We start from the raw sequence: 20,941 nt of genomic DNA, 5'->3' as shown, positions 1-20,941 counted from the left end.
TTTTTTATATTTTGAACTCTTTCGGCGAAAATTCTGATTCCGTCACTGCTTATTACTCTTCATTTAGTTTTTAAGCTAACAGATAACAATATTGTCGCTGGACCTTAGAAAATCTGCAGATAGCTGGATTTGACTTTTCTACAAAGAACTGTACTCTCTTTATTGGTTTGTTCTTATTCTTCTTTCTTTATATTGAAAAAAACTAAATAAACTTTCTAAAATTGTTCATAAGCTACCTTGCATAAGTTGTCAGGAGAAGAAACTTTATTTTCTTGAGCACATCTTCCTGGATTAGTAAAGCTTCCTCATGACCTTTATTTGCTAGAAAGTCAGTTTATTGGTTTTTAGCCTCCAAATATGTTTGTTAGTGCCCTTGTTGACTTCAATAAATATTTACCATAGCCTTAAGAGGGTGATACTGTATGTCCCGAAAAAGCTTTATGGCAAATAGACGTACAGTTTGTTTCCACCTCCAATCCGTTGTATCCCCTTTTTTTTTGTTTTGCTAGCTTTAGTCCTTTTTTGGTACTCCATATAATTCTGTTACAAGGATTGAAGTAGGGTTTAACTCACCAAGTATCCCAAACATCCATTCCTCATTATCATATCTAAAAGTTCCACCAAAAAATATCTAAGTAAGAGTCTTGACATTATCATTAATATTCAGTTTTGTCTTTTTTGCACAAGGAGAAAATCAAGCTAACTGTTTAATTTGGAATTGGCTCCCCTCCATTACATTTTCTCTCTATTTCCTCAAGTACATCCTTAGATGATTGACACTTGTTTATTTTAAATTTTAAAGGTCTAAATTAACCTAACCAGCATATTAACCATAGTTAATGAGATAAATTAGGAATGCACTCCATAACTTCAGTAAGAAAATTCTCTTCTCCCTCAAATTGGCAACCGTTATATTAATATTACTTTCATATTATTATTATTATTATTATCATCATCAGTATTCCATTTTATGTAATTTAAATTCAAATACAAATTATTTAACGAAATTATCTATGTATTAAATTTTAGTTAAACATATCATCTTCTTTTTCTCTCCTCTATACAACTGGTTTTGATTACTCTTCATCTTTTTATTTTATATGTAAGCAACAACTCTTCATAATTTTCTTGAATAGGGCAGACGAAAGAAATTTGTGAGAGATAATATCCTTTGTATTGTTAAAATGTAAAGAATATATTACTCTTTCCGTACCAAATCTCATTTATTGAGATGAATCTTATATCTAGATGTAAAATAATAACAAAAAATAATGATATTAATGGCTTCTTAAATTTATGGAAGTTCAGATTTTCCTTAGAGTAATTTTCCCAAATAAACTCTTAACTATAGTTATGATGCTTGTCAAGTCAATTTAATCTAGGCTATTAAAATTTAAAATAAACAAGTGTCAATCATCTAAGGGTGCACTTGAAGAAATGGAGAGAGTATAATAGAAAAGAGCCAAATCCGTTTAACTTGTTTAGATATAAAATAAGGCTGACTAGGAAATGCTTCATCAATTTCATTACCATAATAGTCACTAATTTGTTTGCATAACCTGTCCCGCTCTTGATCAACGAGATCATAAGTTCTCACGCGGGGGGTATTTATTACCTTTTTTTTTTTGCGCGGATTTCCCTTCTTTTGGTGTTGTCTTTAATTTTTGACTTTCGCTTAAAAAAGTGACCGAAAATACATCGAGGTTCTGGGTTCGAACCCCCGCTCAATAAAAAAAAATCGCAAGGCAAATCTTTGCAAAAAGTCTACTTTATGCAGCAGACTTTGGTTAAGGCATAACTAAAAGTTTGCCGGCAGACTTTTAGTTAAGGCAAACTTTTTTCCAAAATCTTACCTTGCGAATTTTTTATTTTATTTTTATGATTAAGCCGGAATTCGAACTCAGAATCTCGGGATATTTTAGGTGAAGGATAAAAATTAAAAACCAGCAATTTGAGGGGCAAAAATTAAAGATCATCCCCAACGAAGGGCAATCGTGCAAATTGCCCTATTTATTAATTGTGTATCAGTTGTCCCTCACTAATTGGAAAAGAAAAAAAAAAACTAACAGTTTATAAATTGTATGGGCTCTTTCACCTTAGCTAATAAACTCGTGTTTTAGATTAGGCTCTCATGTTGAGTTTATAACATTTTTATCACACTAAGGGTGTGTTTGGTATGACGGAAAATGTTTTCCAAGAAAATAATTTCTCAGAAAATAAGTTATTTTTTTACTCATTTTCTTGTGTGTGGTATGCAAGTTGAAAAATATCATTTGAAGAGCATTTGCATATACTCAAAGCAAAACTACTATAAATTTTTTGAAGTAGTGCAACTTTTGGTGATGGGGAATACGGGTTGGGAGGTGGGTAGGCTCCGAGTTGAGGGGGGGCGGGGGTGGAAAAAATACAACAAAACATACCTAGTTAAATCTCACAATGTGGGGTCTGGGGAGGGTAAAGTGTACGCAGACCTTACCTCTACCTCGGAAGGTAGGGAGGTTGTCTCCGAAAGACCTGTTGACACCCAATTTTGTCCCTCCTTTATTTAATTTTATTCACTCGGGTTTCTAAATTTATTGACGAACTAAATACTTTATTTTTAACATTTTTATTGTATTACTATTACTATTAACATCGCTACTTTTATTTTTCAACATTACAAGCATTACTTTATCACAAATTTTAAATAGTTCGTCATCGTTTCATTTTCGGGTTTAGAATCGTTAAATTAATTACAAGACAACATTTTGCAAAAAATCTTTATTCTTCTACATATTAATTATTTATTGTCTTTACATAATATATATTATACCAGTTATTAAATTAGAATCCCAAAAAATAATTAAATAGCGGAGGAATGATCAACAATTTTCAACCAATTAATGGCTTAAAATACAAATACAATATTATTTCCCTACCCAAATAAACAACCCACATTTTAATACCCAACCCACACATTATCAGCCCATATTTAAATTAATAGGCCAGCCCAAAACGGACCAGCCCATTACCCGACCCGCTTACCCGACCGGCCCAACTTCCCCCCTTAACAAAATGAAACCCTAGGGTTTCATTTTTTGTCCCTCACTTCCGCCTCCCTTTTCCCATCTTCTTCAGCTCTCTCTCTCTCTCGTTCCACTCTCTCCCATACCCCCACGTTCTCCCCACCTTCATCTCTGCCATCTCACTCCTCTGCACCTCCACTCATTGTTGCCTCACCCACGCCTCTGTCGCTCCTGTCGCTCTTGTTCCCCACGCCTTTCGCCTCTCTCCCACGCTCCTCTCTCCACTTTAGCGCAAGCAAAACCCTATAAATGTGTCGAAGTCGAATCGTTGAATGGAGGGGATTTTGACTCAACGTTTTCGGAGAAAAAAGGAAACAAAACAAATCAAGAAGAGCCCGGAAGTCAAAAAAAGGGAACATCGTTTTTTTAAGAAATAGGACCATTCAACATTTTGGGGGAATTCCATTACTTTAGAGTTCGAATCTGCTTCACTTCAAGTTTGTTTCGAATCATTTTTATTTACGTTTTAGGATTACTAAAAAATCAAACCAAACTTCCTTTTAAAAGAGTGTTCGGTTCTGTCGAACTTTTGGATTCGAAAGACTTTTTATCGAGTTCGAGTTCGTCGCATTCGAGAGTAGATTCGACGACCTCGGCATCCCAGTTCATTGCGCACAAAACAGGTAAACTTCGATACATTCATTACTTCTAGTCTTTAGTTTCTGCTTTTAGTTAGATTTTAGCTGATTCTGCTACTTAAGTTATGTAATTTCTTTGTCGTCATATTCTTCCTTTGATGTTTGGGAGCTGTTAGGATAGAATTTTAGTCGCCAAAATGAATTTGAAAGGTGTATACTGTAGTTTGGATGTTTAGACTGAATTCCCAGAACTTAGAACCCATTTAGAGCCGAATATACATGTGGTATACAATGAGCTAACAAGATAAGAAGAAGATATACATTCGGTATACACCCGATATGAACACCCTGATACATGTTCTAGGTATACTGTGTATATGGTTAAAACAGTTCTAAACTATCCCTCTTTCACTCTGTTTTTTCAAGTAATATACTCTGACATGAATGTGATTTGTTTGGGTTAGATGTTATACAACCTTGAATCTGTTCAGCTTTTATTGTGATCTAGTATGTTTTTGGTTAACCTATCCTAATTCTAGCAATACATCAGGTCTGCTTGTTCATATTTTTTAGGTCTAATTTCGTTATGTGATAGCTCTATACAAATTGGTTTTCAGTTATCATATTAGCCTATTTAAATTAGTTTCACGCTCATTTTGAACTTACAACCATCGCTGCAATGCCATTATTGGTGTCAACTCTTTGATAAGTCTGCTGCTGTGCTCCTATGCTTGTCTCTTGTCCCTAAATAAGATGGATACATTAATGGTTATATCATTGAGACTCGTTTTTCTAACTAAAATAAGCTACCTTTTTGGCAAGTTGTTGTTTTCCTTTAAGCAAAAAACAGGTGCTACACTCGAGCTGTTGCTCGTGGCCATTACCATAAATTATTACCCTCTGGTTTGATGATATGCTCGCTGATTGAACCATTATTATGTTCGAGATGTTGTCCTATATTGTTGTCTCGCGACTGTTTGGTCTGGCTGCCCCTGTTATCTTTGAAAGAATTTGATGCTACCTTTGTTTAAGCATTTCCTCTCCCACAGACTACCTACACAGCTACTGTTTGCCATGAGTTTGTTATCGCTATTTGTTGTTGTTGTCTGATCATATGGCTGTTGTCGCAAATGGTATCATTGATGAACCAAATAAATCATGTGCCATTTTACTGCATTAATGGCTGTGTATGCACTTTATAGGAAACTGTCTTCTATAGATATTTTAGAGCATGCTTCCTTTAGTCTCCAATGGGTATAAAAATAAGAACAGTTTCATCCAGCTGAATGTATTGCTTTGGATAATATATTTTAGGATAAAGTATCATCATGCTTGAGCTTTGTTCCTTTCATTACGTGAAGTGTTTAGTTTACAGATTGTGAGTGATTTAAATGGTAGGCTGTTTATGTGATAATATATGCTCCATGGTTTGTTTAACTAGGACAATGATGCTGTGGCCTTAATTTATGGGATTGTTTAAATATTTTTCATGCAGTCTTAAATTGCTATTGGCATGATATGGCCTGTTGATTCTATGAGTGTATGGTTAGCTGAAAATTACTGCTATCTCAGTCTGTTGAGCATGATCAGCTTAGTAATCTTTATGTGTTGTTGAAACTGGTCCTGTTATTAGTCTAAAATACTCGACAATGTAGCAGGTTCTCCTGTACTTATTTATTTAGTTTAAGCAGTGTTTTTGTCTTAGTTTGTTAACTTATCAGATGTGCTGAAATCCTTTCTTAAAACAGAAAGCTATACTACTGATGCCTTGATGAAACTCGTCACTTTTGGCTGCTATAACATGATATCAATACTATACTGAGTGAACCACCAGTTTTAAGAGAAAACAGATGCTTTCATTTGATGAGAACTTAGTGTTAAGCCTAGCTGTTACTGTTTTAAAATACCTATAAAATTGAGTTTTATGTGTTTAAGCATAATCAGCTGGTTAGAATATTTTCAATGCACCTACAATCGCTTCAATTTTGTTAAGGCAGTGAGGTGGTATACCTATGTATACATAAGGTATACTCCAAATATACATAGAATATATACGCTCTGCTGATTTGTTTGAGTTTATATCTTACATGTTTAACATTATCCATTGATCGCATACTAACCGTTTTCTTTTCATTTTTATGCATGTCATCTTGCACACGAGTCCAAGCGACTCGTCATCTTCCCCGCATTTTGACGTTGGGCCAAAAGCCCAACACAATTCCTCTCGAGTCAGCCCATATAGTAGCAGCCGATCCGCAGCCAAACAAGGAAATAAAAATCTGGGTCGGAGCCTAATAGGCCCATAACAGTGGCAGCAAACAGCAGCAATCTTAAATCATTTTACTTCTTTATTTTATTTTCTTTGTGCATTTACTTTGTAATTACATGACTAACACTTTTCTTATTTTTGTTTTTCCTTAGCTAGAATAAACTTTAGTGACATTAAGGGTTTTAGTTTAGTAATGGGTAGTTAATTTCACAAATTACATTCATTTCTATTTTCTAAACTATTTATAGTATCTATAATATTTATTTGAGTAATTAATTTTCAACTAGTACGCCTACATACTTTTGGGTTAAAGGAATCATTTATCATTATTACCATCTTAAGAATTTCAAAATGACACTAACACAAAAAAATATGAATCAAATTGTACCTTATAAACATTTTCAAGATTTACCCAATTATACATATTGTTAGCCGAAATTGGTTAAACAAAGAGTGATAAAAAATAGAAAGAAATTTAGGGACTTTTCATCTTATTTAAGAATATAAGTCTAGGCTTTTCTACACCATTATATTCATATAATATTATTTTTATCTAAAGATCACATTCGTCAAATAATCTTTTTTTAAAGGCTGTTATTCATACGTAAATTATCCTATTTTCTACAAATCTTATTTTTGAATAATATTACTATATTGCTCATTTAAGGCCTTAGCAATATTTTTGAGTCTCATTTAACATTTAGAATCTTCTTTTACACAAATTATTACTTTTCCACAAGTATTATTTTAAACAATACCTTCATACTCTCGTTTAAAATTTCAACAACATTTATAAGTCGCATTTCAAAATAGCATTAAAGGTACTTTTTTATACAAATTATTATTATTATTTACAAGTTCTAATTTAAATAGCATTCTTATATATTTATCTATAACTTTAGCCATATTTACAAAATTACTTTCTTTTTTCTATAATACTATATTTACACTTAGCCTAATTAAATTTTAGTTCGGTCGGTTAACCATTGTTAATGGGTCTTAAAGGGTGCCTAATACCTTCCCTTTAGACTAATTGAACCCTTACCTAGAATCTTAAGTTTCGCAGATCTTAAACACAGTTAACTGTAAACATAACTTTAATAAACTTCAGGTGTCCTAATTCACCATAAATAATTAGGTGGCGACTCCTTAAAATAAACAAAAACAGGAATCTCCAATATGTCGTACTTCTACTTTAACTCCCGAGTTAAAAAAGGGGTATGACAAGACCCTCGGCTCAAGAGAAAACATGACGAAAAAGGTCAAATAAGAAAAAACAGTATGAAAATGAAACTAACGGAAGCGAAAAGGTCATGATAAAGTAGTTTGAAAGAAAAGTCCAGTAGCTACCACAGATAAATAAGATAATCGAATAAACAACAAATAATAGTAAGAATCAAAGGACAATAAACTAAAGAGTAAAACTGTGACTACTGGTACGAAGGGATAAACGGGACTACCTACTAGCCTTCTACCCTAATTTGTGTCCTCCATGGCCTCCTATCTAAGGTCATGTCCTCGGTAAACTGGAACTGTGCCATGTCCTGTCTAGTGACCTCTCCCCAATACTTCTTCGGTCTACCTCTATCTCTTCTGAAACAGTCCATAGCCAATCTCTCACACCTCCGCACTGGGGCATATGTGTCTCTCCTCTTTACATGCTCAAACCATCTCAGTATCGCTTCTCACATCTTGTCCTCCACCGATGCCACTCCCGCCTTATCCCGAATATCTTCATTCCTAATCCTATCTCTCTTAGTGTGCCCAAACCATGTCAGTCTCGCTTCCAGCATCTTGTCCTCCACCGATGTCACTCCCACCTTATCCCGGATATCTTCATTCCTAATACTATCTCTCCTAGTGTGCCCACACATCCAAAGAAATTAATTTTTTTTTAGGGTGGTATGGGTAGGTCGGATTGGGTAGGGGGGAAGGGGGGATAGGTGGTGTAAAAAACTAAAAGAAAAATGAAATTCTTTTAAAAAAAAAAAAAAAATTGGAAGGGTGAGGGTTGGCGGTTTTGGCCGGGGGGGGGGGGGGGGAGTAGTGGTGGGTAAGAATTTTTTTTTTCCATTTTTTATAAAAGTAAAATAAAATATATGGAGTAATGCGTTGGTGTGGTTTTATTAATCCGGAAAATGTTTTCCGTCAAATTTTTATAGAAAACATTTTCTCCTATTTTGAGGAAAATATTTTCTACATGATTGTAAAAAATATTTTTCAAAATCTTAAATGCAACCAAACAAGAGAAAACAGGAAAACATTTTCCGTGGTACCAAACACACCCTAAACACTAGCAAAGGATCAAGGCTACATTAGTTTCAAAAGAACTGGGAAATTCATGAATCAGTGCTACAATTTTTTTCACTACAGATTTGCAAACTAATTGACAAGTATAAAGAGAAGATCAACTAATTCATAAACTAAACCAGTGTGATTATGGTATTTAATTAAATAACTTGCTCTAGCTAGGTGTTTTACGGTATATCCTTTTAAATGGAATTCTATCAAGGAGCTGAAGTAATTAATAAAAGTTTGTCTATAACAGAAATCAAGCGTGTAAACCTTTTTATAAAAAAAAAAAAACGGATAAATTTCCATAAAATGTGCTAATTTTGAGCTCAAGTTGTAGAATATTATTAAATCAGCAATTCATGACTCATGGGGTGAGCATTCACGGGAAATTAAGAAATTGTAATTCCTTTTTTGCAATTTTCAACATGTCTTTTTGATTCTCAAATCTCAATGCATAAATGGAATATGACATAAAGATTATTATCCACGCTTTGGAAATTTCATGTGGTTCTCGATAAGAATAAACATATTAAAGCATGATATGCTCTAAACTGATTAAGTCTTCAATACCAAATTTAGTATCTGTCCAAAGTTGAAATTTGGGAGATCAGATCTAAGGAAGGTGGAAATTGGGGGGACTCTAATCAATCATCATGCGACAGAACAATGGGAATTATATTTAGGAGCATCAATTGATGCCTCTTCATCTCGAATAAGAACAATATTCTTAACGCGATAAAGCCACTCAAAATGGTAAAAGTTGAATGCGCCCATACATGTACCAAATCAGTTCAACAATGTTTTCCTAAATTGAATAGAATTTAAGTTATATATATCCAAATTAAATACTCCCTCCGGTTAAAAAAGAGTATTCACTTAGCCATTTGCACACCCCTTAATAAAATACTAATTTCTAAGCAAAAATAGGTAATTTGACTAAAATGTCCTAATTAAATAAGTATTGGGATATAGTCACTTAACACTTAATAGGGACAAATCTGGAAAAAAATAAGGTTAATTCTTTCTTGATTTGGTAAGTGGACACTCTTTTTGAACCAAAAAATAAAGGCTAAATGGATGTGAGAATTGTGTATATATTAAGTCTTGATTTTTAATGCAAAGCCAAAGTTTCCTTGTGGGTTCTTTTTCATTCACTTCTATTTTGTCCTTCATGAATGTAAAATGTCCCTTATAACTAACTGGTGGAACGTCTTTCTTTCCACTTCAAATGAGAAGTCTTTTATTTGGTTAGTAAATGGGCTAGAATAAGAGAGTGGCCTCGCCCACATGGGAATTGGACTTCGTAGGCAAAACGGGTCGATTTGCCCCCACCCCTGCCTTTTTGATTAAAATTTGATGTAGCACAAGTAACATGTCTGATTTTCAAGAAAAATTAAATTATATATAGCGTTTTTTATTAAAATTTGATGTAGCACAAGTAACATGTCTTATTTTCAAGAAAAAATAAATTATATATATTGTCTCTATAAAAAAGACACATTATCAGGTCAACCAAATAACATCTACAGGTAAATTTTCAAAAAATGTTGAATTCATAATCTTGAAAATAAGACGGATTACTTGCTACAATAGCTAAAAAGTAGCATGATGGTGTAAAAGCTTCTTCCACTGACACAATATACTTAAACTTTTTTCAAGATTATAAATTCACGTTTTAAGGCAGTTTACATGTAGATATCCTTTGGGTAACTTGATGATATAAAAAATTCTTTACACACACTATGTATATAACTTTCGAATATATTAGTTATACTAAAAAAAAAATCCTATAATTATTGGATCATGTTCAAGATCCTATAATTAGATAACCATCCGCACTTCAAAGTCTTCATTCTTTTTAGGAGGAAGTAATTAGTAATTAGTCCCTAATTTACGTAACCATCTACTATTAGAAGTTCTTCCATTATTCTCAGATTCTCAATAGTTTGTTTTGCAAGTCATCTTTCGAATCTCATATTCAAGTCCTATTAGGTTACTACTTATTCTTGACTATTATATTATATCCTGCCTTGCCTATCTATATATAATACAGATTTCGTTTAACCTTCAACTCAACTTAAAAGACATACTGTTAAACTTACAAACTTATACATCCATCTCAATCTGTAACTTCTCAAAACTCTTCATCAATATGCCTAGGGTTCCCTTCAGCAGCGTTCTCCTTCTCAATCTCAGGTTAGAAATCAGACTTCAACATTATGCATATACAATTATGAAATACATCTTAATTAACTATGAAAACTTTCCACAGTTCAAAACTTTTTTTTTTTTTTGGGGCAATAAACTGTAAATATGTTACCATACCAATCAAATAAACCAATACTTTTTTGCCACAACAAATATACTTACAAATGATTTTATTTTTATTGCAACGACGAACAAAATCTCTATAGCTATCTTTTACATTGTAGCTACAAGGCGTGTAGAACGCAAATTAAAAATTTTGTGGCTATTTTTATAATTTGGTTTCATGTAACCAAATGGCACAACTTGGGCGCTTGTGTGACACACACCAGTACACCACCCAATCACCAAATCTAACTAATAAATGCTCTACTTTAAGTTTAGTACATAAAGGCTCGAGTTCTCGACCTAACACTCAATAAAAAATAGGTGAAAATTAAGAATAGATTAAGGTTCATGTTTTAGTAGACGTTTGGCCATAGATTCCAAATATTTTTCACTTTAGTTGAAACTTATGGAGTTTGAGTTGAAGATGGAGTTGTGTGCTTTATTATACTTTCCAATGAATATTTGGAGTAACCTTCATATTTGAAGGTACTTAAATACAACTTCAAAAGTGAAAAATGAGTTGTAAAACAAGTTATAAGTTGTTTTCCAAATTTTAAATACAACTTCAAGTTAGATTTGGAATTTTCAAATAAAGCAAAAAATTATGTCTGGGAAAAAGTGAAAATTTTTAGGGCCAAACGATTCCTTAGGAGAAACAAAAAATAATTTCACTATTTCAATTTATGTGTCATACTTTCCTTTCTAATATGTCTTAAAAAAATTAGATTTTCTTATTAGAAACAATTCTAACTTTTTTGTGAGCACAGGAGAGGATACACAGTAGCAGTGGAGAATTTAAAAGAGCGGACTGTTGCTTCCAATAGCAGCAAAGTGGCCAAGTCTTCGTCTTCATCTTCTTCTTCGAGCAGTATTGAGAAAGGTGTGGAAAAAGAGATATATTGGATGAGAGATCCCAAAACTGGAAATTGGAGAGTCCGGAGCCAAAATAGCATATTTTTACAGCAATTACACCAAAATAGGCTGTCTTTTTTTTTTTATACCCAAATGGGTATTTCGTTGATCATTCAACGAAATACCCCAGTTACTGTTCATAGCAGCAACTCTTTTTTTTTTTTTTTTGCTATTTCGTGGATTGTTCCACGAAATAGCTTTTTTTTAAATTTTTTTTTGCATTTCGTGGAACAATCCACGAAATAGCTTTTTTTTTTTTTTTTTTTTTTTTTTTGCATTTCGTGGAACAATCCACGAAATAGTTTTTTTTTTTTTTTTTTTTTTTTTTTTTTTTATTTCGTGAAAAAAATGATTTTTTTTTTACATATCATGACACAATTCACGAAATAGATGTTTTTTTATTTTATTTCGTGAATAAAAAAAGAAATAGGAAATTATAATTTTTTTTTGTTTTTGCATTTCGTGTATTAAAAAACGAAATAGGATAATTTTTTTTCTAATTTCGTTCGTATAAAAAGGAAATTGGAATAATATATATATATATATATATATATATATATATATATTATTTCGTGTATTAATGAAGGAAATTGATTTGTTTTTTTATTTTTTTTGCATTTCGTAATCTAATGAACGAAATAGGTTTTTTTTTTTTTGTATTTAGTGAATAAAAAAATGAAATAGGAAATTATATACATATATATATATATATATATATTGCATTTCGTGTATTAAAAAACGAAATAGGAAAATAATTTTATTTTCATTTCGTTTATATAAAAATGAAATAGGAATATATATATATATTTCATTCATGTACCAATGAAATATTTCGTGGATTGTTCCACGAAATGCAAAATAAAAAAATAAAAAAAACATATTTCGTGGATTGTTCCACGAAATGCAAAAAAAAAAAAAAACAGTTTTATTTATATTAACGAAACTGTTTTATTTTTTAATTTAAAACTGTTTTTTTTAATTTTTATTTTGCATTTCGTGGAACAATCCACGAAATATAAAAAAAAAACAGTTTTTTTATATATTTTTGAAATTGATCTTATATATATATATATATATATATATATATATATATTCCAAATTGATTAAAAGCCATTTTTTAATTTTTTTAAAATATATTTTTCAAAAAACTTAGTGTTTAACTGTAAGGTTATTTTAGTCAACTTTATATATCGAGAAAATTAGTCAGCTTTATTTTCAAAAATTGAAACCGCAGAAGTGAAATTGACATTCACAGATACATTATCCCTGGATTTTTACGTTGAAATCTATTGCGTATCATCATCTTATAAGTAAATAAAACTGAAAATTTCATGCCAATTTGGAGAAAAATTGAAATTGAATGTGATAAAAGGCGTTTTTTTAAAAATCGGCTCGGCCAAACCGCCTTTTGGCAGTTTGTGTGCATAGATCTCGGAAAAATACCCAAAATCAAAAAAAAAATCGCGTAAATCGGACGTCCGAGCGCAAAGTTATGACCATCTAAAGTTTGACGACTTTACAACTAGTTTTTCTCCCTATATTTTTTAGAATTATATTTATATTTAAAATAAAGTTATGTCTTGACTTTACAACTATTTTTTTTTTCGTTTATTAAAAAACGAAATAAGATTTTTTTTATTTCGTGAATATATAAATGTTTTTATAAATGAAACACAAATATATATATATATATATTCATCCTATTTCATTGGTACATGAATGAAATATATATATATATATATATATATATATATATATATATATATATATATATATATATATATATATATATATATATATATATATATTCCTATTTTTTATTTTCCTATTTCGTTTTTTAATACACGAAATGCAATATATATATATATATATATGTATATAATTTCCTATTTCGTTTTTTTATTCACTAAATACAAAAAAAAAAAAAAAAAAAAACCCTATTTCGTTCATTAGATTACGAAATGCAAAAAAAATAAAAAAACAAATCAATTTCCTTCATTAATACACGAAATAATATATATATATATATATATATATATATATTTTCCAATTTCCTTTTTATACGAACGAAATTAGAAAAAAAATTATCCTATTTCGTTTTTTAATACACGAAATGCAAAAACAAAAAAAAATTATAATTTCCTATTTCTTTTTTTATTCACGAAATAAAATAAAAAAACATCTATTTCGTGGATTGTGTCATGATAGGTAAAAAAAAAATCATTTTTTTCACGAAATTAAAAAAAAAAAAAAAAAAAAAAAAACTATTTCGTGGAACAATCCACGAAATAGCAAAAAAAAAAAAAAAAAAAAGCTATTTCGTGGATTGTTCCACGAAATGCAAAAAAAAATTTAAAAAAAAGCTATTTCGTGGAACAATCCACGAAATAGCAAAAAAAAAAAAAAAAGAGTTGCTGCTATGAACAGTAACTGGGGTATTTCGTTGAATGATCAACGAAATACCCATTTGGGTATAAAAAAAAAAAGACAGCCTATTTTGGTGTAATTGCTGTAAAAATATGCCATTTTGGCTCCGGACTCGGAAATTGGATACCAGAAACTCATTTCAATACCATCGATGCCGCGGAGTTACGAGACAAATTTCTACCTACCAGTAGAAAATTTACGATGCCAAATGCATAGGGGGTAGTAATCAAAATTAGAGGATTAAAACTAATTATGTTACGATGGCAAAGGTATAGGCGTAGAAAATTTACGAGACAAGTTTCTTTCATCGTGCATGTAAGGTGTCTCCTACAGTGATATGTTGTATATCTAGCCTTAGCTTTCCTCCAACCTTTCTTGAAATAATACAGTGTTCTAAATTCATCATTCAATAAATTCAACATAGACTTTAATGTTTCCAAATTTGTTGTTTTGTCCACGTATAAGACATAAGAAGGGTGAATTAGGTTGTTTCATATTTTTGCACTCTCTTAAAATTGTTTCATATCCTAAGTCTATTGTAGGAAAGTAAAAAAAGCATATATAAAAATTTAGACTTAGCCTTCCCTAAAACAATGAGCCAAGTTACTAGCTAGTAATTCTAAGAGCTTACCCCTAAGCCCTTCACCTCAACGATTTTCATCCATCCACGTTCCATGTTTCATATAGTTTGATGTCTAAGACAGATTATGGTACCAACTACCAAATTAATTTCCCATTGGGACTGTACTTCGCCACTTTATGTGGCGTATTTATCTTAGTTAGTGCTTTCTTTATATGCGGAGAAACAAATACATAATCTAAAAATGGGGCCAACTACTTATATGACTTATAAAAAAGTTTCTGAGAGAAAAATTATTTTTCCAGAAAGAAAAGAGGGAACGGTCTCTGGAGCTTTTCTTTATTAACAAACTGATAATGAACTGAATCCACTATTTTAAATTCTATATATGATATTGATTGTGATGATTGAGAAGTTGCCCACATCAATGTAGTTTTTTGTTGGAAGATTTTCATGGTTGCACAAATCACATCTATATTTCCACTGAATGTCCGAGGATGGGATAAATTAAACAGGCTACACAGTATGAGCTGAAGCTGATACTCGTCAATTACAAGGACAAATCCCAAGAAGAAAATGAGAAACAATACCCAAAATTTGGGACATTACAGTTCTGACAGTTCGACTATGGAAGTAGGCAAACAAAAGATTCGTGCACCGGATGCAATCGGCATTGCTTATTCAAAATTCTCTACTATTAGGTTCCGCTACGATGCACTCTCTGATTCCTTAGCCGCGGAATTCATCCATGAACTTTTTATGGAATTCTGTAAGACGAGATACGATAGCTGGTATCTTCTCTTCTTGTGGTAATATTGTGCACCTAAAATGCCAGGTTCCAGGAACCTATACAGAAACGAGAACCAATACGGTGTGAGAGAGAGACTAATGTGTACAAGATAATTTAAAATGTGTACTTTTTCTCCAACAACATTTTACCATTCAAGTGAACGAGTCGTGTAAATTTGTTGAGAATAGTAGACAACAATTACCAAAAATATCAATATTTAATAATGACATTGACTAGATGGCTAAGCTATAAACGTAGCAATTACCTGGCGAAATCCAGAGCCTGGAACAACAACGATTCCAGTGGCGTTAAGAAGGTGTTTAGCATAAAAAGCGTCTGGTGCAGTTTTAGCTGCTTCTGCTGCTTTTATTGCTTTGTCGGGTAAGTTAATACACGGAAAGAGATACATAGCCCCTTCTGCTCTGTTGCATGTCACTCCTTCCAAACTATTCAGTGCATCTTCTAGCGTCTGATGGTATTGTTATTGTTAAAAGAGATGTGCAAAAAAGACAAAGAGAAGTAGATGATTTAACAAGTTAATAGGCATAAACTCAAAAACATAAAGCTAAAATTGACTCTACTGGAGCAAATTTCAGACATCATTTGGCTTGCTATATTAGGCAGTTCTTATAGTCAGGTTCAGTTTCTCCTATATGTCAGCTCTCACTAACCTTTGCACGTCTAGCCAAGGACGAGAGTATTGCTTCTTTCTCAGCAGAAAAAGACTCGTATGATTCATCTCCCACCTGCATATAACCATGCTCTCAGCATTAACCTTTTCCTCTTGAGGACTATGCAAGGCGGGAACACTATTGGGAAATAGCAATACTAACCTTTGGGGGACTCATGACGAGGCTTGCAAGTATCTGACCAGAGATATTGGAACACAGATTGACAGACGCCAATTTGTATATCTGTTCCCTCACTTCAGGGCTAAAACCAGTGATCTCCATGTAACCTCCTCGCTTTCCACACTCTCCATAGAATCCTAAAGCCGCCAAGGTACATGAGAAGATTAGAACAAAAATGTATTTGCATTTGGAAGAATAAAAAATCCCTATCCCCTTAAACCACCACAACCCACTACATGTACCTTTTGACACCGATTGAAAAGACACTAAAGATATATCCTTTTCCCCATGTCCCATAGAGCGGGCAATCTTCTTAAATGAGTGGAATTTCTTGTCAGGCACATACACGTTCTCTTGATAGACCTGTATGAGTTCCACAAATTATGAAAGAGAATGACAAATTTGAAGTTTTATACAACCCCAGAAGCAAAATCTCATAGTGAACATTTAAAAACAGGTTCAGAGACACTGCTAATCAAGCCTCCTGAGGAAGTAAAAGAATTTGTCGTATCAAGCATAGTAGCATTTTAGAGTATAATTGACTTACTTCATCAGCCAGAAGGACAAGGCTTTCCCTCTTGCAGAATTCTACAATATCCCGTTGGTTGGCCTCACCAAGAACCTATAGTTAAGCATAGGAAAATATTCATGCCATATGAAATAGATTGGGATTATTTATTTTTTTTCATTTTTTCCTTCTTATCTTTTATCCTTTCTTTTTTAACTTTTGGGGGAGAGAGAGTCGTATTCTATTTCAGCAGTCTTCTGTCAGAGGTGTATATTATATTATTGTGTTCCCATTTCTGAAGAAAAATCATAAATGAGCCTTCCAATATCTATTAAAAGCCTACCTGCCCAGTTGGGTTGCCTGGATTGATCACAACCAAAGCCCTAACATCAATACCCTTGAATTTTGCAGTTTTCAACTGATGCTCAAGCTCTGAGATCTCAAGCCCCCATCCTGTTTGTTCATCAAGATAATAAGGAACCTGCAAAACCAGATGAAATGCAAATATTAAGAACTTCCCAAGGGATTACCTTTCAAGAATCAAATAATGGGTCTTCAAGCATAAGTTGATCAGATCAATGTGTGCACTAGTGTCTAGTGGTACTTCCACAAAAAACTCTCACAAGAGAAGTCAAATAGGCCAAGAGGAATATTTATATAAACATCAATCTTCAGTTTCATTTTCAGACATGAACCAACTATGCAACTAGCATACAACAAATTTATTTTGAAGCAACAGTACGTACAAGAGTTCCACCATGGAGGGCGATTGAAGCAGAGTAAAGAGGATACTGGGGAATGGGACAGAGAATTCCATCATTCTCTGACCTGATGAGCAGCTGCATCATCATGTGAACCTGAATAAAAGGGTAAAGAACAACATTACCAACTATGCCACATTTGCTATGATCTACTTTTCTCAAAGCTGTAAAAATACCAAGGATATAAGCAGAACCTACCGCTGGGCTTGCACCATCAGTCAAGAAAAGATCATTTGGATCAGCAGGGAAGCCATCACGAGCTTCAATACCAGAAGCGATAGTGTCGCGTAATCCTTTGATACCCTATATTTAGGGCACAAAAAAGAGTTTTATATTTATCGAACCTACATAACACTGCAGAAATGGAACAATCTCATTAGAAGACAGTCACCTGACTGTGGCTGTATGCACCAGTTGCTCTCCCCGGAATTTGGTCAAGGATCTGGAAAGCTCGTTCAATAGCATCCGCACTACAAAAGGAAAGAAAAAATGGAAGTCAGCCATTGCAATTTCTCAAAGTCTACAAGAAGTTTCATATTGTATATTGAAGAGATCTCTTTCTAACAATGGTAGCACAGCATAACTAATACTCCTCAAACCAAAAAAATCCTGTCAAGGTGTTTCTTTTTGAGAAACAAAAATCCTAAAATATTGCTGAACCAGAAGGAGACTTGAAGTTGATGAAGAATTTTTCTTTAGACTCTTTCTCAACAGTGACCAGGGCTTTAACAAGAGAAGCCGTAAGGGAAGACATTTTGTTTCTCAATGGTCGAGGTTTCTATGCCTCAAGGCATAGGGGCTTTGGAATTTTCAATATTTTATAAGTACAATAATCCAAAGGAATAATTCAAACAATGAATATCTGGTGATAAAAAATATTCGAATGATAAATATCTTTAAGATTTGCAAAATGGAGAAAAAATATATAGCTAATAAAGAACTGAAAATTACGAACTTTTCCAATGACAATAGAAACAGGACCGAAAAAATATAAGCAATTTATTGCATAACAAGAGACCAAATAAGTTGTAGTTTAAAGTTGAATCTTTAAACCAAAAATGTAGACATCAATCATTTCAAGCACTTGCAAATAATGAATATAATTGAGCTTATAAAACTCGCCCTGTACATCTTGGGCTTATGAGGGGTACTCCCGGAGGAAATTGCACTCTCCACATGGCCATGGAGCATTTAATGAATAACCCACCTTGAGGCTCCCATCAATCAAAAAAATTAAAAGACTTATGGTGACTATGAATAAAGGGCAAACAGGGAATTCTGATTTAGCATGCGTCTGAAAAAGAAAAACTTAGTTGCAAATAGATGCGGTGAGCAATACAGAAAAGAAAAATAGCACCGACGCTTTCCTCCAAGACTTTCCTTTAGCTGCTCAAGTAAATAGTTCTCATAAGTAATTCATTGTATTTTGGTGGCTCATATTCAACGACGTAGCTCATTTGTCCCTCACTTAAACAGAGCTAACAAAGACTTGTTCTTATGAGTTGCACATTTTGAATAAGAGTTAAAAGACAGTCATCCGAGTGTTGAATTAACTCCTGCATATTATTCACCGATAATAGAACAACTGCTGATTCCTGCTATTTATATATAATCATAACAGCTTCTAGGCATACAGGGTATAGATTACTGGCAAGGAATTTGCTGGTGACAGTCATGTGACAGAATTCAGTTATCTATGAAATTAGATGCACATTCCATTCCAGTCAACAAAAACATGCAGAGGTCGACAAACTACATACCTGAACAGACCTTGTGTTTCACTTTTGTCCAAGATGGATGGATGGTCACACAATGCAAGGACCTAACGTAAAAAGACTACCTTAGAAATCACTGGATGAGTCAATCAATTTATCGGGAGAAAAGATAGAGTAATTTATGCCCACCTCTCTAAAGAAAGTGATAGGCTGCTGAGCCAGTGATTGAGGATTTCCAATATTGCAGTACAAGATCTGCATGTAATCAAATGAACGAGTTAGGAAACTTAAAAGGTTTTGGATGGTGCTTAATTCAGGTAATCAACTTATGACATATGTAGCATTGTAAGAATAGTTCTATTGATGATTTAGTCCTGAGACTGGCATCCATTACATATATGGGAAATGAATTACTTATAAAGCAGGCTCTGTTAAAGCAGAAACGGAAAGAAGAAAACCAAGTTTACAAGAGTTAGTACCTCATCAAATGGATGAGAACCCGGATTGTCCTTGAGGTCTTGCTGCAATTTCTGCATCATCAAAAAGAAAAATGAAAAAAGACTCTGAATATATACAAGTCCTTTAAATTTCAAATAACAATAGCCCAATCAACAGAAGTATCAAATGCAGACTCCGGAATCAACAAAGTAAAGCCATGAACTACCTGAGCAAGTGTGACAATCTCTCCCCGGACAGCATACTCACATTTCAAAACCTGAATGAACCCAACAAAATTGACCAAAAATAAAGTTGTATCAGTCAGTACAGTATATAAGTAAACTGGCTACGCGTCAAATCAAATCCTGAATGCAACAAGAAGTCATGTATCAATAAACTCTAAAATAAAGACTCGGAGTCAATGTTGTATAATGATTTCCAGTCACCATTTACCAGGTTATCAGATTATCCAAAGAATAAAAATGCAAAGGATCCCAAGCGATTCAATTGGAATAGAACCAGTACAATTTCCTTCCAAAAAGGGTACAAGACCCAACCTATACTAATTCAGTACAATAACGCGAATAAATATGCGAGTGTCCGTTTTTGTTCAAAAAAGAGTATCCCCTTGCCAAATCAAGAAAGAATTAATCTTATTTTTTCAGATTTGCCGATCAAATAAGTGCAGTCCAGATAAGAAAGTCGATTAACAGAAAAAATCAGTGAAGCTGTTAAAAATAAGATAATTCATAATAAATTAAAGAAAAGGATTACCTTGGGATTAATGGTATCAATAGTGATGGGAGTGGATGAATAATCTGAAGCCATTGAATCGGTGGACAAGAAACGAAGAGGAGCAGTTAATGGGGAAATAGTAGTAGTAGAAATAGGAGAAGTAGTTTTGGTTATTGTACTAGTTATCAGATTTCTTGTTTTGTGTGTTATGAATCTCCGCATTGTTAAAGAAAGTAGTATGAGGAAAAGAGCAAGGTTAGGGTGGTCAAGATTTGCCCCTTTTGACTTGCTGCCCAAGCCTCCAATAAGACTATTCCAAATTTCTTATGTAGCTATTGCTTTCAAAGTTTCAACACATAGGCTTATAGCATTTATACATGAATAATCGTTGTAATTTATTGTCCCGTATTATTGCTTTTCGCGAGTCAACTTAATCACCTAAATTAGATTAGATCAATTCAATATTTTGAAATCATAATTTAGATATTTAAAAAAGGAAAAAGGTTCAAAAATACGCCTCCCATCTTAAAAGTTTTCAAATATACCCCTGTCTTGATAGAAATTATCCCTCAAAATAACTCGAAATTATTTTTAAATCGGCTCCATCATTTAAACTCGATCCAACTAAATAATAACCCATAAGATCCCTTATAGCCTTTTTGGCCAAGCTTATTTTTCCTCCAAGAGTACCTATTTTTTCATTA

At 32.8% G+C, this 20,941-nt stretch overlaps 1 protein-coding gene across 1 annotated transcript; it reads right to left on the bottom strand.

Moving 5' to 3' along the window:
- Positions 1–14,887: 14,887 nt before the first annotated feature.
- LOC132645214 (alanine aminotransferase 2, mitochondrial-like) lies at positions 14,888–20,574 on the bottom strand. Its single transcript, XM_060362068.1, has 15 exons — positions 20,277–20,574; positions 19,729–19,779; positions 19,544–19,594; positions 19,254–19,319; positions 19,110–19,171; positions 17,741–17,819; positions 17,548–17,652; positions 17,335–17,445; positions 16,932–17,069; positions 16,628–16,702; positions 16,323–16,443; positions 16,063–16,217; positions 15,901–15,975; positions 15,495–15,698; positions 14,888–15,285 (listed from the first exon to the last, which is right to left on the bottom strand). The coding sequence occupies exons 1-15, from the start codon at positions 20,457–20,459 to the stop codon at positions 15,169–15,171; spliced, it is 1,593 nt and encodes a 530-aa protein (XP_060218051.1). The 5' UTR covers positions 20,460–20,574; the 3' UTR covers positions 14,888–15,168.
- Positions 20,575–20,941: the final 367 nt, after the last annotated feature.

This window comes from Lycium barbarum, chromosome 1 (genome assembly GCF_019175385.1).
Source record: "Lycium barbarum isolate Lr01 chromosome 1, ASM1917538v2, whole genome shotgun sequence".
In the NCBI taxonomy this organism is placed as follows: Eukaryota; Viridiplantae; Streptophyta; class Magnoliopsida; order Solanales; family Solanaceae; genus Lycium; species Lycium barbarum.
The sequence above is the reverse complement of the archived record's forward strand: the minus strand, read 5'-3'. Positions and strand labels throughout refer to the sequence as shown.

Excerpts from the sequence above, each read along its gene's own strand:
- LOC132645214 (XM_060362068.1), bottom strand. The coding sequence starts at position 20,459 with ATGCGGAGATTCATAACACACAAAACAAGAAATCTGATAACTAGTACA. Across the intron at positions 19,595-19,728 it reads AGATTGTCACACTTGCTCAG|AAATTGCAGCAAGACCTCAA; the intron begins GTAGTTCATGGC and ends TTGATGATGCAG. Across the intron at positions 16,444-16,627 it reads TTGTCCTTCTGGCTGATGAA|GTCTATCAAGAGAACGTGTA; the intron begins GTAAGTCAATTA and ends GAACTCATACAG.